Below are 19170 nucleotides of genomic sequence, written 5' to 3'. Positions count from 1 at the left end.
TAAGCCTGGGCTTCTCTAATGCTAAAAAAAAAAGTCCAAGTAATGTAGATCCACTAGCTGGCCAGAAACTCAAATGTACCTAGGTTATAGAAAATCTCACTGTGTCTGTAGCTCTCTAACAGTTACAGCCAAGGACAGAATGGGCCAAATTCTAATCTCACATTAGTATAAAAGCAGAATAACTCCAGTGTTGCTAATAAAGTGACTCAGAAGTTTTACTGCCGTAAGTAAAATCAAAATATGGTCTATCATATTCACTGCTAGGCATAGTCCACAAAAATCTTCCTCAACTTCTTGAATAGTCATAGTAGGGTGTAAATAGGAGGATTATGTAGATCACAGCAAGCAGCATATGGGCTACAGTGAAATAGAACTAGACCCTCGCAGGGTCCTAGAGCCTTAGCTACAGCCCAAGCCTAAATGTCTACACAGCAGTGCAACAGCCCCTTAGCCCATGCCTCGTGAGCCTGAGTCAGATTGCACAGGGCACCTATGGATTTTTAATTGCAGGTTAGACATACGCCAAGTGCTATTGTAATAGCAACAGTAATTTAGTAATTGGAGGAGTAAGGGTGGCACACTTTGAAAATGACTCTAAAAACCTCTTTTTTTCCCCCACAGAGTGCAATTGCAGAGGGGAACCTTGTGACAGTCGAACTGGAGAATGTCTAGCAGAGGGCCCTACTGGCACAGACTGCCCAACAATCAGTAAGAATAACTGCAAGGCAGCCAATAAAAACAATGGAATAACCTTGCTGCGTTTGGTAGCCTGCAAATACATGTTAAGATTTGATCCTGCAAGATGCTGAGCACTCTGGCTAGGAGACAACAAAACGTGCCCATACTTAGCTTCATGGGTGTGTGGTGCCCAGTGCTTAAAGTTAAACACAGTCTTAATTGTTTTGCTGGACTGAGGGAGCTTGCTCAGCACCCCACAAGACTGAGCCCTTAGAGAACCTGAAGTACTATGAATGACTTGGTAGACTTTTTCTGTGAGCTCTCAGGCATCATGTCTTAGCCCAGGTCTACACTAGGGGGCAATATCAAACTAAGACACGCAATTACTTAGTTCAAATTACTGGGTGTTCCCACTGCAGGGGGTCAGTGGGAGAAATTCTCTCGTTGATAGGGTTGCCAGGTGGTTTCAACAAAAATACCAGACATACTTGACATTATATCACTATCTACATTACATCTTATTTAGAAAATACCGGACATTTATATTTTCTCATTTATATTTTCTCAATTTGTTTCCCAAACAGAAAGCTCAAATACTGGACTGTCTGGTTCAAAATTAAACACCTGGCAACCCTACTCGTCAGCAGTCAATTTACAGAGGTTTTTCTAGACTTGCTAAATTGAAACCCAGTAAAAGTAGAGAGGCCTTATACTCAAGGCCAGTGTTCGCTGTAAGCTGTGAACTTGTGTGGCTGCTCAGAAGAGATTCAAACGCTGTCCAGTAGTGTTGCAGAATGCCCACATCTAGGTTTTGTTTCTACCGGTGATGCACATTAGCACATGCCTTGGGGCACATAAAAATGTATTCTGCACATGAATGGAAAAGACTGGAGGGAATATTTCTCAGGGCACTACTTAAAAATAAATTCACTGGCCCAGTTCCTCAGAGATAGTGAGGTACATAACATTTATTTGAAATCAGTGGGAATTAGATGCCTAAATACTTTTGAGAATATGGACCACTAACTCTAAAAGTTAACTCCTGACAACCTAGGAAATGTCAATCTTTTGGTTCCAGCAGCAATATTTCCTCAGCTGCCTTGAACATCAATTCCTATTTTCTGCTTCAATGTATGTCAGTATATAACATACTGTTGCAGGTCTTCACTGCAACATCGGTATCTATCAAGAGATACCGCACAGAAGTTTCTGAGATATTACAAGTATCTTGTATTCAAAATGCAGGGGAACACTCTGGTGTCTCCAGTACCTGAGTGTTGTCACTGAGATTAAATGCTGATTTTGTAAATGGCAGTAGAATGTTTTCTGTTGTATACAAAATGTGTAAGACAACCAAGAAAAAATTGCTGTTGGAACCTACATTTTATATTTCCTGACTTTGTAATTTTTAACAATGTAACATTGATAAGCCATTCATCAGAGGTTCTTAGCAGTTAGTAATGATGTAAATTTAATTAGAAAGTGTATAGTATTGCCTAGACCTTGCAGTCTGAATAATCCTGGATAACCATAATTTGGATATACTAGCTCTGTGCCTTTAAGAATTGACTTCCTAGCTGAAATGTCCATTAAGTTCAGCTTCTATAGATGACTGCCAGGCATTGAACAAAGACTAGTATAACTGCAAGTATTAATAAATGCATATTTCTGTGTTGTAACAGTTGTGAGAACTCACTTTTTGGCCCTGATTTCTTGTTTTGTGGGTCAGAAGCATGCTGAGCCCCCATGGAATAGCCAGGAAATGCCTCTCCTTACCCCTCCCACTGGTTACCAAGCAGCCTTGACAGACTCCCAAACTAGTTCCATCTGGCCATCCTCAGCTGGAAGTGTGGTGGTTAAACTGTGGGATCTTGAAAGTAGGTGGATTAAAATAAAGAAAAATGGGTTTCCTAAGGGCTCCATTAACAATTAAGAGAAAAATCTTCTGTGGCGCACAGGGCATAAAGTAAACTTTCAGAAGAAGAATGTTTTCCATTTAACTGGCACCGCATATAAAAGAAAAATGACCATATCTTATTTTATTGTCAGGATGTGATAAATGCATTTGGGATTTGACTGATGACATCCAATTAGCGATTCTCTCTATTGATGAAAGCAAATCAATTTTTCTAAGTATTTCCAGCGGTGTTGCTGCTCACAGACATTTGAATGAACTCAACTCCACTGTTTCCCACCTCAAGGTACAGATTACCCTACATGGATGAGCTTCATTTTTTAGTTTAATATTAACCTACAAATTACTGCTTCCTTCGTAAGCATTTCAAACCCTATTCCGCATAGTTGAATTCCTGTGCTGCTCATACCATATTTGAAATATGTTTTCAGCCTTATTGAATTAACACTGATTTTTAAAAATCTCTTTTCATACAGATGAAACTGTCAGAAAAAGAAAATTATTCTCTGTTTAGGAAGAACCAGATCGATAATGCTAAGACTGACTTGAACAATCTCCTCTTAGATATAGAGATTCTTGAAGAACAGGTTTGTCTACAATGTCCATTATGAACTTCTGATGGAATAATATATGGCAAAGGGGTTTTAAGGAAGTGAAAATGGAAATGACTTCTCAAGTCTGTTTTCCTGGAAAAAAATAGGATATAGGGCCTGATCCAAAGCACATTGAAGTTAATAGGAATCATTCCACTGGCTTCAGAAAACTTTCTGTCTAGCTCATAATCCTTCACATATTGCCAATAGTCCCTCTCAGAGGCCACATTTATTTAAGTGGTACTACGTTTGATCTGAGGTAGACATGCTGAATTACCATTTCAAATTCTGCTTTATAATTGAACAAAGTAATCAAGATTAAAGTAATTCCGGTGTACTTTTAGAATGTTTGAATTGTATGTATTTTGCATAGATGCTCTCATAAAATTTAAATTAACATTGATTAGATACTTCAAAACATGTTTCAAAACTGCCAGTTAAAAATGGTTTCTCAGGTACCTGCTGAGAAAGACACTCAAGATACATTTTGACACAATTATAATCATCCATTTTATCTATGGTCAATTGCAAGACCATAAAATTTGTGTGGCATGCCTTCACTTCATGGGATGCATTCACTTCAGCACTAGCATCCCCTAAGAGAGCAGCTGGGGCTAAAAACAATTCATCTTTTTAAAAAAATATTCAGATATCCTTCATAATTTGAGTGATATCAAGCCAGGAATCACTATATTTCACCAAGAGCAGAATACAATTAGACTTTCTGGAACAGCTACAGCATTTGTGGTTCACACCACAAGTTTGTCGGACATATAAAATATTACACGTGAAATTAAAACTCAAGCACAGAACTAAACAGAGAACAACACAGAGGCAGGAAGAAAAAGGAGTGAGATGGGATATCAGAACTTATTTAATGGGAGTACCTTACAGGATTAAATGTGCTGGGTTTTGTGTTCCTTTGTACTTTGCAAAAAAGAACTGGCTGATTCAACTAACTCATCTTCACCTCTTACTGTGAAATCACTCATGAGTCTAAATATCCCTCTCTGTGGTTTGAAGGTAGCATGACTGAGGCTTTAGGTTTTCTGGGAATCTTTACTGTATCTGGATAATAGGATTTCCCACCCTCTTCACTGGCATGGATTTCTTTTGACATCATTGGATTTCAGCATCCCCTAAGTCCTTAAGTGATTTAATTTATTCATCTGGGCATTTCTCCTTTGGGGACTCTCCTTTGTGAAACATGACCTACATCAAATCTTGTGATTGCTAGTGAAGGGGGAAGATCAAGTTCCTCACAGCAGAGATAGCAGCACAGTAACTCCTCCCTTTTTTGCTCTTTTCAAAGCACTAAAAAGCAAATCAGGATAGGAGACTCTGTTAGTTTTAATGTGTTTTGCAAGTGTGCACTGTTTTCTATTCAAAGTTTTGCAAGTGTACCTCATGATATCTAAGGAATGGTTGGGATTATGGTTTAAACCATCCAAACAGAACAGAACTACAAAATGCGAGGTTTCATTACAGTAAATGTGATTTATAGTGACCTAATGTAATACAGTTCTGGTAAAGTATTTAAAGGCTCTGTCCTGCAAAGTTTGGCTAGGATTTGGAGAATATGGACACCTAGCTCCTGTAGGTGTCTTTGAAAGTCCTAGCCAAAGTCTGCGTGAAGTCAATGGGATTAGTGGTTTCAGCACCAATGTCCTTACTTTACACTGAACTACTGACTGATCACAAGGAAACTCTGCTTCCCTTCTGAGAGCAATCACTGACATGCTTATTCTGACAGTAACCTCAGCTTGGGCCATGGTAACTCTTTGTGTGCTCAAGTATAAAACCAAAAACAATGTGAGGGTTATTAAAAAAAGAAAAATATTTAAATGTTACTGTGTATGTACAAACTTGAATGGCTATTGTTTTAAAATAAACACCAATTAACCACAAAAAATACACCAAAATCCTGAAGATAATAGTATATAGATACCCATATATTGCTCTTCCTTCAAAGACAAAGGAAATAATATGTAAAAAACCAAACACTTAATATGAACCCAACTACTGATTTCACTCAGGTAAAAATACATTCTTGTTCTATTTCCCAGGGTTGCTCCTGGTCCTGCTCCCAATGAAGCCAGAGTCCATTGTCTAAACTGATACCTATTTCCAAGCTTGTTTTCAGCCATCTATCTGGTTTAAAGCGCCACCTGGTGCTCTTGCAAGTGAAGACATCTATTTTCAATTTAAAGTGGCTATGTTAGTACAAGAAACAACTGATCAAACAAAGCAGCTAGGGTCACAGAATATGGCAATAATAATTATGAATAGCTACAGGGCAGTGAAATGAAATGAAAGTTGTTTTCTCACCCAAATACATCCTAATTTCTCAGGAGCTATAGGTCTTAAAAAATATCGAGTGAGGGATTCAAAGTTCAAAGCTGAACCCAAATCCTAATTTTCCAGAGAGAATTCACTGTGTTACAAAGCATGCCTCTGAACCCAAACACTTTGACACCATTGATCATGAGATGTAGCTTGGCATACAAGTCTTAGCAGCAGTGGACAACATAACAATAAGCTCAATTCTTTTATTCTCCCTCCTGAGAATTCCCTAAGGAAATTAAATCTAAGGACAACTGAATTAAATAAATTTCTTAGGAACCATGATGTGATTATGCAATAGTAAATTTTAATAGTCCCCCCTGCCCTCAGTCTTAAACCAATGATTCTCTGTAAACCCAGTTTTGAGGACCCCACAAAATTGTGATGGTGATAGAATGGTGTTACTTGGAGGGCATTCCCAAACATAACAGAAGTGCCTTTGCTTCTTCCTGAGCTTTTTAGTTCCCCATTGGCTGCCTGTGTTGCCAAGGAAGGGAGAAAAGGATGAGAGGATGGGGAGTCCGCCTTCAAACATAACCTCTCTCTAGGGGAAACCAGATTCCCAAAACGGATCTTCAATCTCACATTAAAGTCTTTTATCCATTCAGCCACGTTACTTGGGAAACAAACAACTGACAAAAGTGTTGATGGGTGCGTAGGAGCAAGCAGCTTGAGACTCAGTAGAATGTTTGATAGGGGTCTATAGCCCAGGCCCACCAGGCTTAGGGAGGGCTCCTCTCACACCTACAGTCACACATGGGGAATCAGCCACATCAGTAGTTCAGGGGCCCAGTCTATGGTCAGGCCAAGCACAGACTCAGTTAGCTCAGGCCCTAGGTCAGGGCAGGTGGCAATAAACAGTTCAGGAGGTTTCAGGCCTGGGTTCAGGGTGAGCCTATAAGCAAGCAGTCAGTGAGCCCAGACTCTAGCTCAGGGCAGGGCAATAAACATGTGGATGTCATAGCGGACAAACGCAGGTGTTTTGCCTAGAGAAGTGAAGGGAGACTACCATCCATGCAGTGAGATGGCAAGGTGGATTCAGCCTACTAGCTTCACTGTGTTCCAGCCCAGGACCCAAACAGTGGCAGATCAGTCTGCCACTGAGTCAGTGGGGATGCTGACCAGAACACACTGACTCGCTTTCTGGTACTTTTTCAGCCAGACAAAGGGTGACTAACCCTGGACCACTTCCTCGCTTCCCCTCCAGGATACCTGAGGGTATGTCTACACTTGCAGCCTATTTCAGAATAGGGCTGCAAATGTAGGCATTTGGAATTGCAAATCAAGCCTGGGATTTAAATATCCCACACTTGATTTGCATCTTGCCAGCCAGGCGCCATTTTTTGAAATTTATAAGCCCGGAATAACTGCACGCGTCTACGTGCAGCAGTGAAACAGGCATTCGAAATAAAGCCCTATTTCAAACTACCTGTTATTCCTCCTGCAATGAGGTTTAACAGGTAGTTCAAAATAGGGCTTTATTTTGAACGCCCGTTTCACTGCCGCATGTAGACGCGTGCAGTTATTCTGGGCTTGTAAATTTCAAAAATGGTGCCCAGCCAGGAAGATGCAAATCAAGTGTGGGATATTTAAATCCCAGGCTTGATTTGCAATTCCGAATGCCTACATTCAGAGCCCTATTCCAAAATAGGCTGCAAGTGTAGACATACGCTGACTTAATACCAGCCTCTCTGAGTCATTGGAGGCTGGAATCTCTGTCAAGGCTGGCTGCTCCTCTGGGTCAGAGGGTCTGACTGAGATCCTGGCCAGTCCTTGGCTTCCTTTAGGTCAGTGTCACTGTCCCATCTCAGAGCCTAAGGAAAGGTATCTGGCCCCTCTGGCAGCTGGGCTCCAACTGAGCTCCTGGGCCTGTTTTTTATACTTCCTGTACTGTCTCCTGACTTTCAGCATGGCGGTGGGGTGGGACTGAGATCCACCCACCAGAGCTAAGGGAGGGGCTCCTCCCCCTCTGGGTCCATGGGTAGCCACTCCCCCTCCCTTCAGTCTTAGGCTGTGTCTAGATTACATCCCTCTTTCGACAGAGGGATGTAAATTAAGTACTTCAAAATTCCAAATGAAGCTGGGATTTGAATTTCCCATGCTTCATTTGCAAAATCACGTAATGGCACTCTTTCAAAAAAGCGCTATTTGAAAGAGTGCCATTACGGGATTATGCAAATGAAGCATGAGAAATTCAAGTCCCGGCTTCATTTGAAATTTTGAAGTACTTAATTTACATCCCTCTGTCGAAAGAGGAATGTAATCTAGACACAGCCTTGCAGTGGTAAATAATTGATGGCAATTTGATTGCCACAGATTATGGAGAAATACGGGCTTGCTTTTAATATCCTATGATACAATTATCAAAATACTGATAAAAGCAGCCCTTCATGTCAAGCACCTTTTGAAATATCATTTTATATGTTGAATGGACCTACATAACATTTTTATTGGAAAGAGACAAAAATACATTTATACTGCACACCCTCTCACATGCATGCATGTTTTTTTTAAATTACTAATCTTGTGCTCACCTGGTTTATTTATAGGGAAATCAAGCATCAAGCAAAGGTCTACAGGTACAAAAGGAAACCATGGAGACCATTCACCATGCTACTCAACTTGAGGAGGAGCTTGGTAATATGAAGGACAACATCCAAGGTAAATTGAATTTTTCTGGTTCAACTAAGTGTCAAGAATATATCAGTAAAATCTCCACTGGAGAAATGTCATAGCAGTAGCAGTGTTATAAAGCCCTTGGGCATAAGGTTTTAACAGACTATGATGCCAGGATGAAAGTTTGTCTCTCTCAACAAGCTATTTTGACCATTATGTCAGGTGTCCTCCATTTCAGAATGTTGTGGGGGTTTTTTCTTTCTCTCCTGACATCTCCCTCAGGAAATGAAATCTCAGGTCAATTACATATGAAATCATTTCTTTTGTGACACACGAAGAGATTATACAACCTAGAGACAGTTTGTTTTGTTTTGTTTGTTTTTCATTCTCGGTAAAATAGAGTGGATGTCTAGATGCTGTAGTGTTTGAGGCTATGTAAATAGCTTTACCATGTTGATCCACTACAGAAAACTGCAGTTCTTTATTATGGTAGCATCAATTTTGATTTTAAAAGTAACTTTCTACAAAGTTCTTATATGGAAATATCGCTGTGATTTTTTTAGAAGAATTATATCAATAGAATACCAAGAAACTTAAAACCAAAAGTGAAATCCTAGCCCTGCTGGCAGTGTGAGTTTTGTCATCAATGGAGGAGGCTTTCACCCCATTTTATAAAACTAGTTTTTCATCATTATTTTTCTTTGCTTCAGGTTTGGGGAGACAGAATGATCTAATGGACTGAATGAGAGACTAGACATCCAAAATTTGAATCCTATCTCTGCCACTGACTTACTATCCAGATTTTTTGTTCTGTTAGGAAAACGTTGTTATTTTCTCTCAGTAAAAATCTGCCATAAAAATGGCAGACATAGCCCTTGGGGGTACATTTACGCAGCACCGATATTTGGGAATAACTGACATTATTTCGAAATAACAAAGTGTTATACACACAGAAACAGTTATTTTGACATAATGTAAAAATAATGTCCAGCCAGAGGACTTCTTACTTCAACTCCTGTAACTCTCATTTTATGAGGATTAAGGGAAATCAGAGGAAGAATGCTCTGTTTCAAAATAAGTGCTGTGTAGACGACGCAAATTTGAAATAAGCTATTTGGATTTAAGCAATTTAGTTAACATAGCTCAAATTGCATGTATAGACATACCCCCATGGGAGAATTTGTCCTACCAAGAAGAGACTTTGGAAGGCCTAGAGAGAGACTGTAGTGGCTTTTACACGCTTGCCTCTTTCAGAGCCTAGTGTAGGAAGTATGACCTGAGCATCACAGCAATCCTGTTACCACAACAACTCTTGGAAGCCACTAGTTCATCTAGTTCAGATTCTGCTGTAAACACGATCAGGAGAGGGTCGTCACTCTGACCAGCTGAGGGTTGGGGAGCCACAAAGGTAGCTTAAAACCAGCTTTGATACCTGCCCCTCTGGTCTTGTGTTGAACTCAACTTGGTCAAAGGAGAAAAACTGGTTTATTTTGTGTCATTAGCATCATTTTGAAAATGAAGAGAAGACAGAGGATCTCGGAAAGTGCCCAAAAGTTGTTTTTTTTTTTTTTTTAACAAAAGAATAGTGAATTAGCCACTGGGCCAACAGGTCCCATGTCCATGGGCCTCAACCAACTAGTGGGGTGCCTGGAAAATGGGCATCCTCATGCCTTGACCCACTCTGACCACCTACCACTCCTGATGAGATGCAGGAACTTGTTCTGCTCTGCCTGCCTCCATTGGCCAGGAATGGCAAACTGCTGCCATAGGGAGCTATGAATGGCTATACCTGCTGATGCTCAGGTAAACAAAGCATCTGGCAACCCAGCTTGGACTAACTCTAGTGAACCATGACCAGGAAGTGCACCAGAGGTTCCCCAAATCTGTCTTAGAGAAAGCAGAGAGTCCAAATCCTTATGTGTGTGTTCCAGTTGGAGAAAAGTGATTTGAAAAATGGGTTATTTGCTCTGGTTCAAGGAGAGCTTGATAAAGACATTGAATGAGGGAGAAAGACTCTTTGTCTCTGTACAGCAGCACAAGAAGACCAGAGTAGTCAGAGACAGAGGGTTACTTTCAGCTGTTAATTTTTCTTCTCTCTCTCTCTCTCTCTCAGTAAGTGGAGAATGCCTTGTCTAGTTTAGCTGGTGAGAAATTTAACTTTAGTATTACTAAGCAAAGTTTCTTTTAGTTTAATTCCATTTTCTCTAATTTTAATGAATCTTGGTTTTGTTCAGATTACTGTCACATGAGTAATTTCACACAAGCATTTCTCAAGAGAAAAGCACACTGTGACCTCTAAGCAGAGGTGCTGAAGAGAAAATAACTTCTCCACATACTCCCTGCTCCTCTCCAACTCAGTAAAAGAGAGGAGACAGAGAGTCTACCCCTAGCCAATTGACATCAGGTTGTGAAGTTTTCAGTTTAGTTTGGACATAGATCCTGCATTTCCTCAAAGGAGCTTAGATTTTGTCTTTCCTTCTCCTTTCTTGGAAAGAAAACATTGCCTTCGGTGAATGAAAGTTTAGCGTTGTAAACTGACTACTGCCAGGTGTCATAAGCTGTTATTGTGATACTATTTCACAGCAAGCAAAGAACATAACAAGCTTAAGGTCTTCCAAAACTAACAGTGTGTGATGAGGGGACTCTTCATATTAAAATGTTGTGACAAGCTGTCACCTCATGTCTTGTACTCCATCTCATTGGTCCACTGAGTGTCTAGAGATGCAGACAGCACTTCTAAAATCCATCTTTGTGTAATCCCTATAGCAATAATAATATTCTCACCACCCACAGATATACCAAAATATACACACTTTACAACTAGAAAATAGGCTGTTTTGTACCTTCCCAGACACAGAAATAACTTTTTTATTTAGGGAGAAGGGACTATTTGCATGTTCAAGCATTTTTCTTATCAGTAATAGGGACAAATGACAACCATGAACATCTTCCCAATCACAATTTCTCTAAAGAAAGATACTCTAGTCAGAGATTAGTATCTCTGTGCCAGAATATTGATAGCACCTTTCTATCACATGGACACATAAAACTGAGATTAAACCAACTGCAGCTTCTCACTTTGTATCTACAAGAAGCAATAAAAGACAAATGAAATACACTTGAAAGCTTCCATGTGTCATAAAGGCCCCAAATCTGTCTTGCAGCAATGGGTAGTTACATTGCTCACATTACTTGAGCTCTGACTGACCAAAAAGGGAAACTGCCAATATGTAAACATTGATTTGACCTGACCTTTGAATATCCCTTTTCGAGTCAGGGTCAATATAGATCAGTTCTTGGGGAGGGGACATTTATGAAAAATCTCCATGCTACAGAAAGTGGATTAGATGATGCAATAGGGAGCACTCTTCCCTCCATATTAGTATTGAATGGATGCCTTAGATTTGGGGGGGCAGTATTATAAGATAAGAAGTGCCCTTCTTTACATGAGATAAATTGAGGTCCTCACTAGATGTGGGTAGACGTTATCATGGCATCTTTTGAAAAGAGGTGGATTTAAGTAGAACTTAATTATCATCTCCAAACACCACTATTTGAATATACCAACTACTGTTTCAATTACTTGAGTAGTTACTTTGTGTAGTGAGCTTTAATCTTTTTCATTTCTTTCCCTATTATATGGTATTGCAGAGCACTGTTGAACAGTTATTGTGTCTCACTCTAGGGAACTCAAGGCTTAATGTGGCCCCAAAGAAGCATCATGCCCACAATCCCTGCATTCCACCCTACTATGCCTATCTTGCCATGTCCCTCCATGGCTGTGTCTACACTGCACCCCTTTTCCTCTTAAAATCAGGAATAAGGGACCTTTCGGAAAAGGCTTTATTTTCCGAAAGATCCCCGTCTAGACTGGCGCTTTTTTCCGGCAAAGCCCCGAGCCGGAAAAAAGCGGCAGCCATGTTTATACAAATGAAGCGGGGGATATTTAAATCCCCCGCTTCATTTGCAATTCCGACTTTTCTCATCTGCATCCCTTTTCCGGAAAAGGGGTGCAGTGTAGACACAGCCCTTATGTCTTGGAAACCTAACACCTATCAACTTTCCTTCTGTCTTTTTCCATTTCTTTTTTTTCTCCTTTTATTGTCTCTCCCATCTGTCCTCTCTTTCTCTTTTTTTCCCTCTCTTCTTCTTTTATCCTCTTCTCTTATATGCCTCTCATTTTATTCTGCCTCTATGGAGCATTTGTTATTTCCCCTCATTGACAGACATAAGATGCCCTGGCATTGTGCTTGGTATTTACTGATATCAGGGACATGGGACTGGCACATGTAAACATTGCCATTGATTGACCAGTATCATTTATGTTAGGTACAACCAAATCGTTCTGACATATTAAGGAGAGTGGTGATAGAAGTTTGTGGATTGCTAAAGATAGTATAGCAGGAAACAAAAACCAAATGTGTTTGAATATGTAGACACAGGGAAACATTTGTGACATGCTCTAAAACATGTTGCAAATAGACTATCTCATAAAACATTATTGTTGAAGTTAATAAACAGTAAACATCAGTGTCAGCTTTCCTCTGCATCGTCCCCATTTCACTCACCATCAACCTGCTCTGGATTCAAACAAGAGCCTTCTGGATTAAAGGGTTCCAAAAAAGTTCCCTTCATGTTGGAATTACAAGATATTTCTTTGTCCTCAGAAATCAGCAACAAGATGAAATATTATGGAATCCAACATGAGCTGAGCCCTGAAGATATCATCCAGAAGCTGAACCTGGCAGAGAAGATGCTGAGGGAAATCCAGCATCGCAAGCCTTTCACCAATCAGAAACTGATTGCTGATAATGCGGCCGAGACAGCACAAGAGCGTGAGTTTTATATCTCCATCTATATATGTGTATATTCGTGTGGAAAGAAACAGGGTAGCAATGTTCCAAATGTAATCAGAGTATGGTATTGAGTGATGCTGAACCCAAATGGAGAATTAGCTCATAGATGTTGACCTTAGTCACTCACCAGCTGAACTGCCTATGCCTGAAGAGAACACATGCTACCATGACAAGCACATGAAATCTGTGAATCCATTAAAAGTCTCTATGTGGAGTTTGCAGTAGATTAAGTAATCTCTGCTCGAACAAGAGATTAAAGGTGATTAAGACATGCCACTATATCACTTTCCCAAGATTGCTGATTGAAAAAGGAAAAACAAACATGAAAAAAATGGGAAAAGTTAGAGTAAGCAATTATCTGTCAGATTAAGAGCTATGTAAATTTACAGGGACTGATTCACCATTACAGATATATCTAGACTGCAATTGGATGAATGATTTACAGCACAAGTAGGTGTACATGAATTAGCTCGGGGTAAACAAACAAGCAAAAAATATCTACCATAGTATCGTGAGCCAGCCAACTGAGTACGATCCCGTCCAAGTGTATAGGTGTGTACTAGGTTGATTAACATGTGCCACTACCCATGGTTACTATGGTTACACTACTATTTTTAGTGCACTAGCTTAATCAAATCTACTGAATGTTACATCTCAGAATTTTACCTCCAGCTGCAGTATACAAACGTTGGCCACAATAACTCCATTGATTTCACTCACAAAAACTGGAGCGACACAGCAATGAATCAGATCCACAGTTAGCTCAATATTGTTTCCAGCCTGAACTAAGTGATTTGGGGAATATTGCACCTTAAAGGTTAAGACAATAAATATGCTTTGATGCAGAAAATCAGTGTATGAACTAGTTATCTAGACTTTAAGTAAATAAAAATAATCTTGATCGTTTCTATAATAAATCATTGTAATTTGATGTTTTTATTATAAAGAAGTTAAATAATTTTAGTTAGATAATTTTTCCCATTCAGAAGAATAGTTAGAAACTTAATCTAGCTAAGTGTCATGCATCGGTACCCATGTTCCCTGCTAGCAACTGTGTTTTTACTAGCTCCCTGATTCAAGACAGCCGTGTAGGTCATAAAGTTGTTCTGATGCTGGTATACATAAACACCATCAGAAAGAACATACCCTGGTGTTGTTAGAAAGTCACACATATCTTGATTTGTAAATCTTGCTGTGAAAAGAGAGAACAAAGGAATTCGGAAAGATTAATCAATAACCTCTGACTCTTCTCCAGTGCTAAGGCAGGTAGAAGAGTGGCAGCTGAGGTATAATGAGACCAGATCTCTGTTTCCCATTGTATTGGACCAACTCAGTGACTATAACATGAAGCTGTCAGACTTACAGGAGGCTCTGGACCAGGCTCGTGACTATGTCAGGCAAAGTGAGGATATAAATAAGGAAAACATGGCCAAACTTGAAGAAAATGAGGTACTGTGCAGCAACATGTATATTGTAAGTGTATCTGAGCCACACATTTTCCCTGACAGATAACAAGAACCTTTTAAATGCTGGATTCTAAAAATGTACAACTATGGAAACAACAGAGTCAAGCTTTTCTTCTTCTTCTGTCAAGGGCAAGTATCTGTATTATGGGTCGATGCTGATGTGGGTTGATCACGAGAGGCATTTCACACAAAAATAGGAGTCAGGACATCTGGATTCTATTCCTAGTTCTGAAGTTGATAAAAGTGTGTCACTTTAGATAAGTTCTCTTCCTTTTTGTGCTTCTGTTTCCTCATATGACCCTAACTTCCATGGACCACAGTAAAAAATGTACATTGGTCCATCATACTGCAGCATGAATTTGGCACTTTTAGTCTAGATGTAAACAATGTAAGTGCTAATAAAAGTCAGCTACTATCCAAACTTACAAAAGATGAAGACGTGGTCTCTCCCCCAGGGAGCTAAACAAGACACAGGCTTGACAGGTTAAATATATCTAAGATATAGTGCCACAAATCCATGGCAAGGATTTCATGGCTCACCTTTCGTTGCACAGCATGGTTACTCTGAATTTAATTGGTGTAATCAAGACACAGTGTAGATGTCCCTGTTTCAAAAGCACAGGTCCTCCTCACTGTAACCAGAGAATAATTTCCTTAAGTATTATCATTATAAGTCCTATAAGAAAATGAAACAGTTTTTAGAAGGCAGTGGTGTGTCCACACACACGCATTCAGGTTAAAATACCCATTTTAAGCTGTAGGAATTTAATTATTTTAAATACATTCTACACATAGTACATTATTTAAAGAGACATTTGAATAAAGAAAGTGAGGCCATCTGGAGCATGCAGATATGTAAAAAGCAGCATCACCAAAGTGCAAAAAACAGTGTGGAAACAGGAATAATGTCTTGAGTGGAGACAAGAACCTCCGTGTCACCAGCACTCATGATTTTCTTGTGATCTTTGGCCCATTTGAGTGTGGCTCTCACAATCTTATGATAACAACAAACAGGTCACTTGGGAATGTGTGTGAGAGCCACCTGTCATTTCAGAGTTTGATCATGAGAGGCATATGAGAGGTGAAGGCAGCTGCTGTCTGCAGTAGCAGAGTCGCCCTGTGCTCAACAGCACCTTAAAACAGTCTCAGCACTACTGCCTTCCACCAATCTTGGTGGCAGCTGCAGGCTCAAATCCCCATTTTTCACACACACATATACCACGTACAGTCCAGGAAGGGGGAATATGAAATAAAATCCCAAGGAAAGCCCCCTTTGTCACACACTTGAGAGAGGAGATTGCTGTCAGTAGGGAGTCAGGGAATAGCAAGGTCTCTGGGAAGTAGGCATCAGAAAAGGCAGTAGTCAGGGAGCAGTCACAAAAGGGAGCTATTGCCTACAGATTTGTGCATCCAGTTTGAAAGTGTTTAGCATTGAATTCTTGCCCTGTAATTGTCATACATGTACTGGGGAGTGGACAGAAGAGTTCAAAAAACAGATAGCAACTAAAAAACATGATTTGTTAGGGGGGCACTTAACTTGTGATTTTTAGGCCAATGTGATGAACTTTTTAATTGTGATTTATTCCAACTAATGTTTTTTGAACTCTTGGAGTTAGCAATACTGGCCACTTGAACTTGATGCGAAAGTTAAGAAAAGCAACATGGGTAGCCAAACTGGCCAATATCTTGGTCACAGTACCCATAGTTGAAGATTTTAAATCACAACATTTGGTAATGGATAAAATGGGCAAAGTAAGATGCAGGAACTCCAGAAAACAGAAGATTTCTTGGTAAAAGGGAGTTTTCTAAGGCCAGTCGAAGGCTACATCTAGACTGGCATTATTTTGCGGAAATACTTTTAACAGAAAAGTTTTTCCATTAAAAGTATTTCCGCAAAAGAGCATCTAGATTGGCAAGGATGCTTTTGCGCAAAAAGTGCTTTTGCACAAAAGCATCCGTGCCAATCTAGATGCGCTTTTGCACAAGAAAGCTCCGATGGCCATTTTAGCCATTGGGCTTACTTGTGCAAAAAAGTAAGGTGCCTGTCTACACTGGCCCTCTTGCGCAAGTATTCTTGTGCAAGAGGGCTTATCCCTGAATGGGAGCATGAAAGTATTTGCGCAAGAAGCAATGATTTTGTACATTACAAAGTCAGTGCTCTTGCGCAAATTCAAGCAGCCAGTGTAGACAGCTGGCAAGTTTTTGCGTAAAAGTGGGTGCTTTTGCGCAAAATCTTTCCAGTCTAGATGCACCCCAAGAGTTTGAGTGGAACAGGTGGACTTGGGAAATGTTATAAGAAAAGAAGTACCACATATTAGTATTTATTGTAAATGAATGTTCAGAAAAATGGTGCAGTGAATCACATTATTATTTTATTCTTTCTTTCTGGCTTTCATTATTGCTAAATAACATGTAGCAAAGGACCAGTGTTTTCTTTTATTAATTAAATATGAAATCAGGCATTCTGTTTCTGTGAATTGCTCTATGAAAAGCTTAGAATTCTTATGTACAGAATCTTCTTTGTTTCTCTCTTCCTTTGTTTTATAATGACTGTGCAGAAGCTGATCTGCAGCTCATCTCATATTCATGAAGTGAAGCCTAAAGTATGTTGGACGTGGTCATAATTGTTCTTTCCATTTCACCATTGTTTGAAGTTTCATTACATTACACGATTAAAGCAAATGTTGTACCAGATTGAACGTTCACATTAGTTTTATTATTGTCTTGCAAAACAGATCTCTAATTTGTACATAGGAAAAAAACTTTCCAGTCCAAGCTAGTCTACATGTCGCTATGAAAAGTCTATATTTTATTTGTCCTTATACTATTAGGACACTGGTCTGCTGGTGTAGCAAGGACGGCTCATTCCAATAATTGCTCAAATTGTAATAAAATTATTATTTTTATGTAAATAAAGGTGTTAGTCCTCTATGAAGACAAATCAGACTGAAAAATCATATTATAATATGCAATTTGAGAAAAGTGAGAAAAAAAAGCTGATTTGTTTTACCAATATATCTGTAGAATTCATATTAACAAAATAGCAGAGAACATTAACACTACATTTTACCAATGCACAAAATACTTCTGAATTTGGATTTATTTTTTTCTGCAGCAGCAACAGGAGAAGGTGAAGGAGCAAACTGATGATGTGAACAGTATTCTGCTAAGTGCCATAGACACTTTAGTTGAGCCACAACAATTCAGCACAAAATTAAGTGATGCAATAAAGGTACATGACTGATTGTAAGATATGGTTAAATACTGTACTTCTCCCCACCCCACCTCACACCCACCATCAGCCATGTATTCAAAGCATCAAACTTGGGGGGGAATTTCTACATAGCATTGCTGAAGTAGTGACAAATATTTCAATAAAACTTAACAATAATCTGCCTCTGTGTGCCACAGTCAAAATCTTTGTAATGAAATATTACTGCCACATAAATATGATGTTATTTTAAGAGCACTCTGTTAAGGAGAGATTAGAGTTAAACTTTTGTCATGCATTTCTCAGGCTATGTATCCACTATATAGCTGGGGTCAAGGGAGTAGAGAACAATGCACTAGTGGCCATTTTGGTGGGTCTAGAGAAGATCCACCAAACTGAACACAGATCGATCTCCAGTTGACCCTATTCTCTACCCCACATGAGAAAAGTAAGGTAAATCGATGGCAGAGCATTGATGGAAGTGATAAACAAACTGAAGAATTTTACCAAAAAATCAGTTTTCATTTTTATAGAAATGGAAACTTTTGACCAAAGTGAAAATTTTGGTGGCTATTCTTCATGTTAGTTATTTACTTTGTTTTTAATGAAAAGCTGAAACAGAAATATGTACATGTGGCTCTATTTGTACGCCAATTACCTAGCAGATATTTCATACAATAGATGTTTAGTTTGTTTTTCTCTCCTAATTGTAAGTATAAAAGCAACAAGTTGCAGAAAGAGAAGTGGCATGAACATGAGTGTCAAGCAGCTCATTTGCTTTTAGAAGAGGCTCTTAACATATACTGTTCTATCCTTGTGTCTTGTGCACTGGGGCCACTATAATTTATTGTTGATCAACAAGTTGGTAGGTTGCACATTGGAAAGAAGATGGTTGTAGATCTATGTTTGACCTTCTGTACAAGCATTTTGTATTGTTGTCCAAAAGAGCTATGACTGAGCAAAGAGACTTTACATTGTCCTCAGCTGAAGACACTATAAAAAACCACTCATGTGAACTGTTGGTAGTCACAGTTTCTGTCTTCTGAGTCCTTGCTGCCTTACCTATCAGCAGTCCCACGTTTAACCATTATTATTTTTCTAATTTAAGAAGAGGCATGGGAAAGTCCTTTTTTTTTTTTCAAAGAAACCTCTATGAGGTTTTTCCCACATAAATCCCATGAGTGGGCCAAATTGTGTCCGTCTATAGAAAACGGGTCAGGATATGCCCTCAACTTAGCAGATCCCAAAAGAGTCAATCCCTAGGAACTAGACTAGCAGGAAGACTTCCCTATGGCTACAGCTGCAACCAGAAATATGCAAAAGATTTAGTAAGCCTGTGATTGTCATCTGCTGGGATTGTAACTGAGGTGTATAAGCCCAACCCACTCCTCCCCTCATTCTGTGTTGTAGATCCAGATGGGGTGAGCCCTGTAAGTGCAGTTCAGTGGAGTATGGTCTGTATCTTCTATCCCACCTATTAAGCCACCATTTC

At 39.4% G+C, this 19170-nt stretch overlaps 1 protein-coding gene across 1 annotated transcript in view; it reads left to right on the top strand.

Annotated features, from left to right (window-relative positions):
• The window catches only part of LAMA4 (laminin subunit alpha 4), a 141320-nt gene that overhangs the window by 66860 nt on the left and 55290 nt on the right, over window positions 1-19170 (top strand). Inside the window, exons 6-12 of the mRNA XM_006123223.5 lie at window positions 622-708; window positions 2728-2879; window positions 3070-3180; window positions 8079-8190; window positions 12813-12980; window positions 14257-14450; window positions 17583-17699. Coding sequence (XP_006123285.3) covers window positions 622-708; window positions 2728-2879; window positions 3070-3180; window positions 8079-8190; window positions 12813-12980; window positions 14257-14450; window positions 17583-17699 — 941 coding nt within the window. The remainder of the gene's footprint in view (window positions 1-621; window positions 709-2727; window positions 2880-3069; window positions 3181-8078; window positions 8191-12812; window positions 12981-14256; window positions 14451-17582; window positions 17700-19170) is intronic.

Source organism: Pelodiscus sinensis, chromosome 3, assembly GCF_052426305.1.
Source record: "Pelodiscus sinensis isolate ZL-2025 chromosome 3, ASM5242630v1, whole genome shotgun sequence".
Lineage (NCBI taxonomy): Eukaryota > Metazoa > Chordata > Testudines > Trionychidae > Pelodiscus > Pelodiscus sinensis.
Note: the sequence above shows the minus strand (reverse complement) of the source record. Positions and strands in the feature narration are given on the sequence as shown.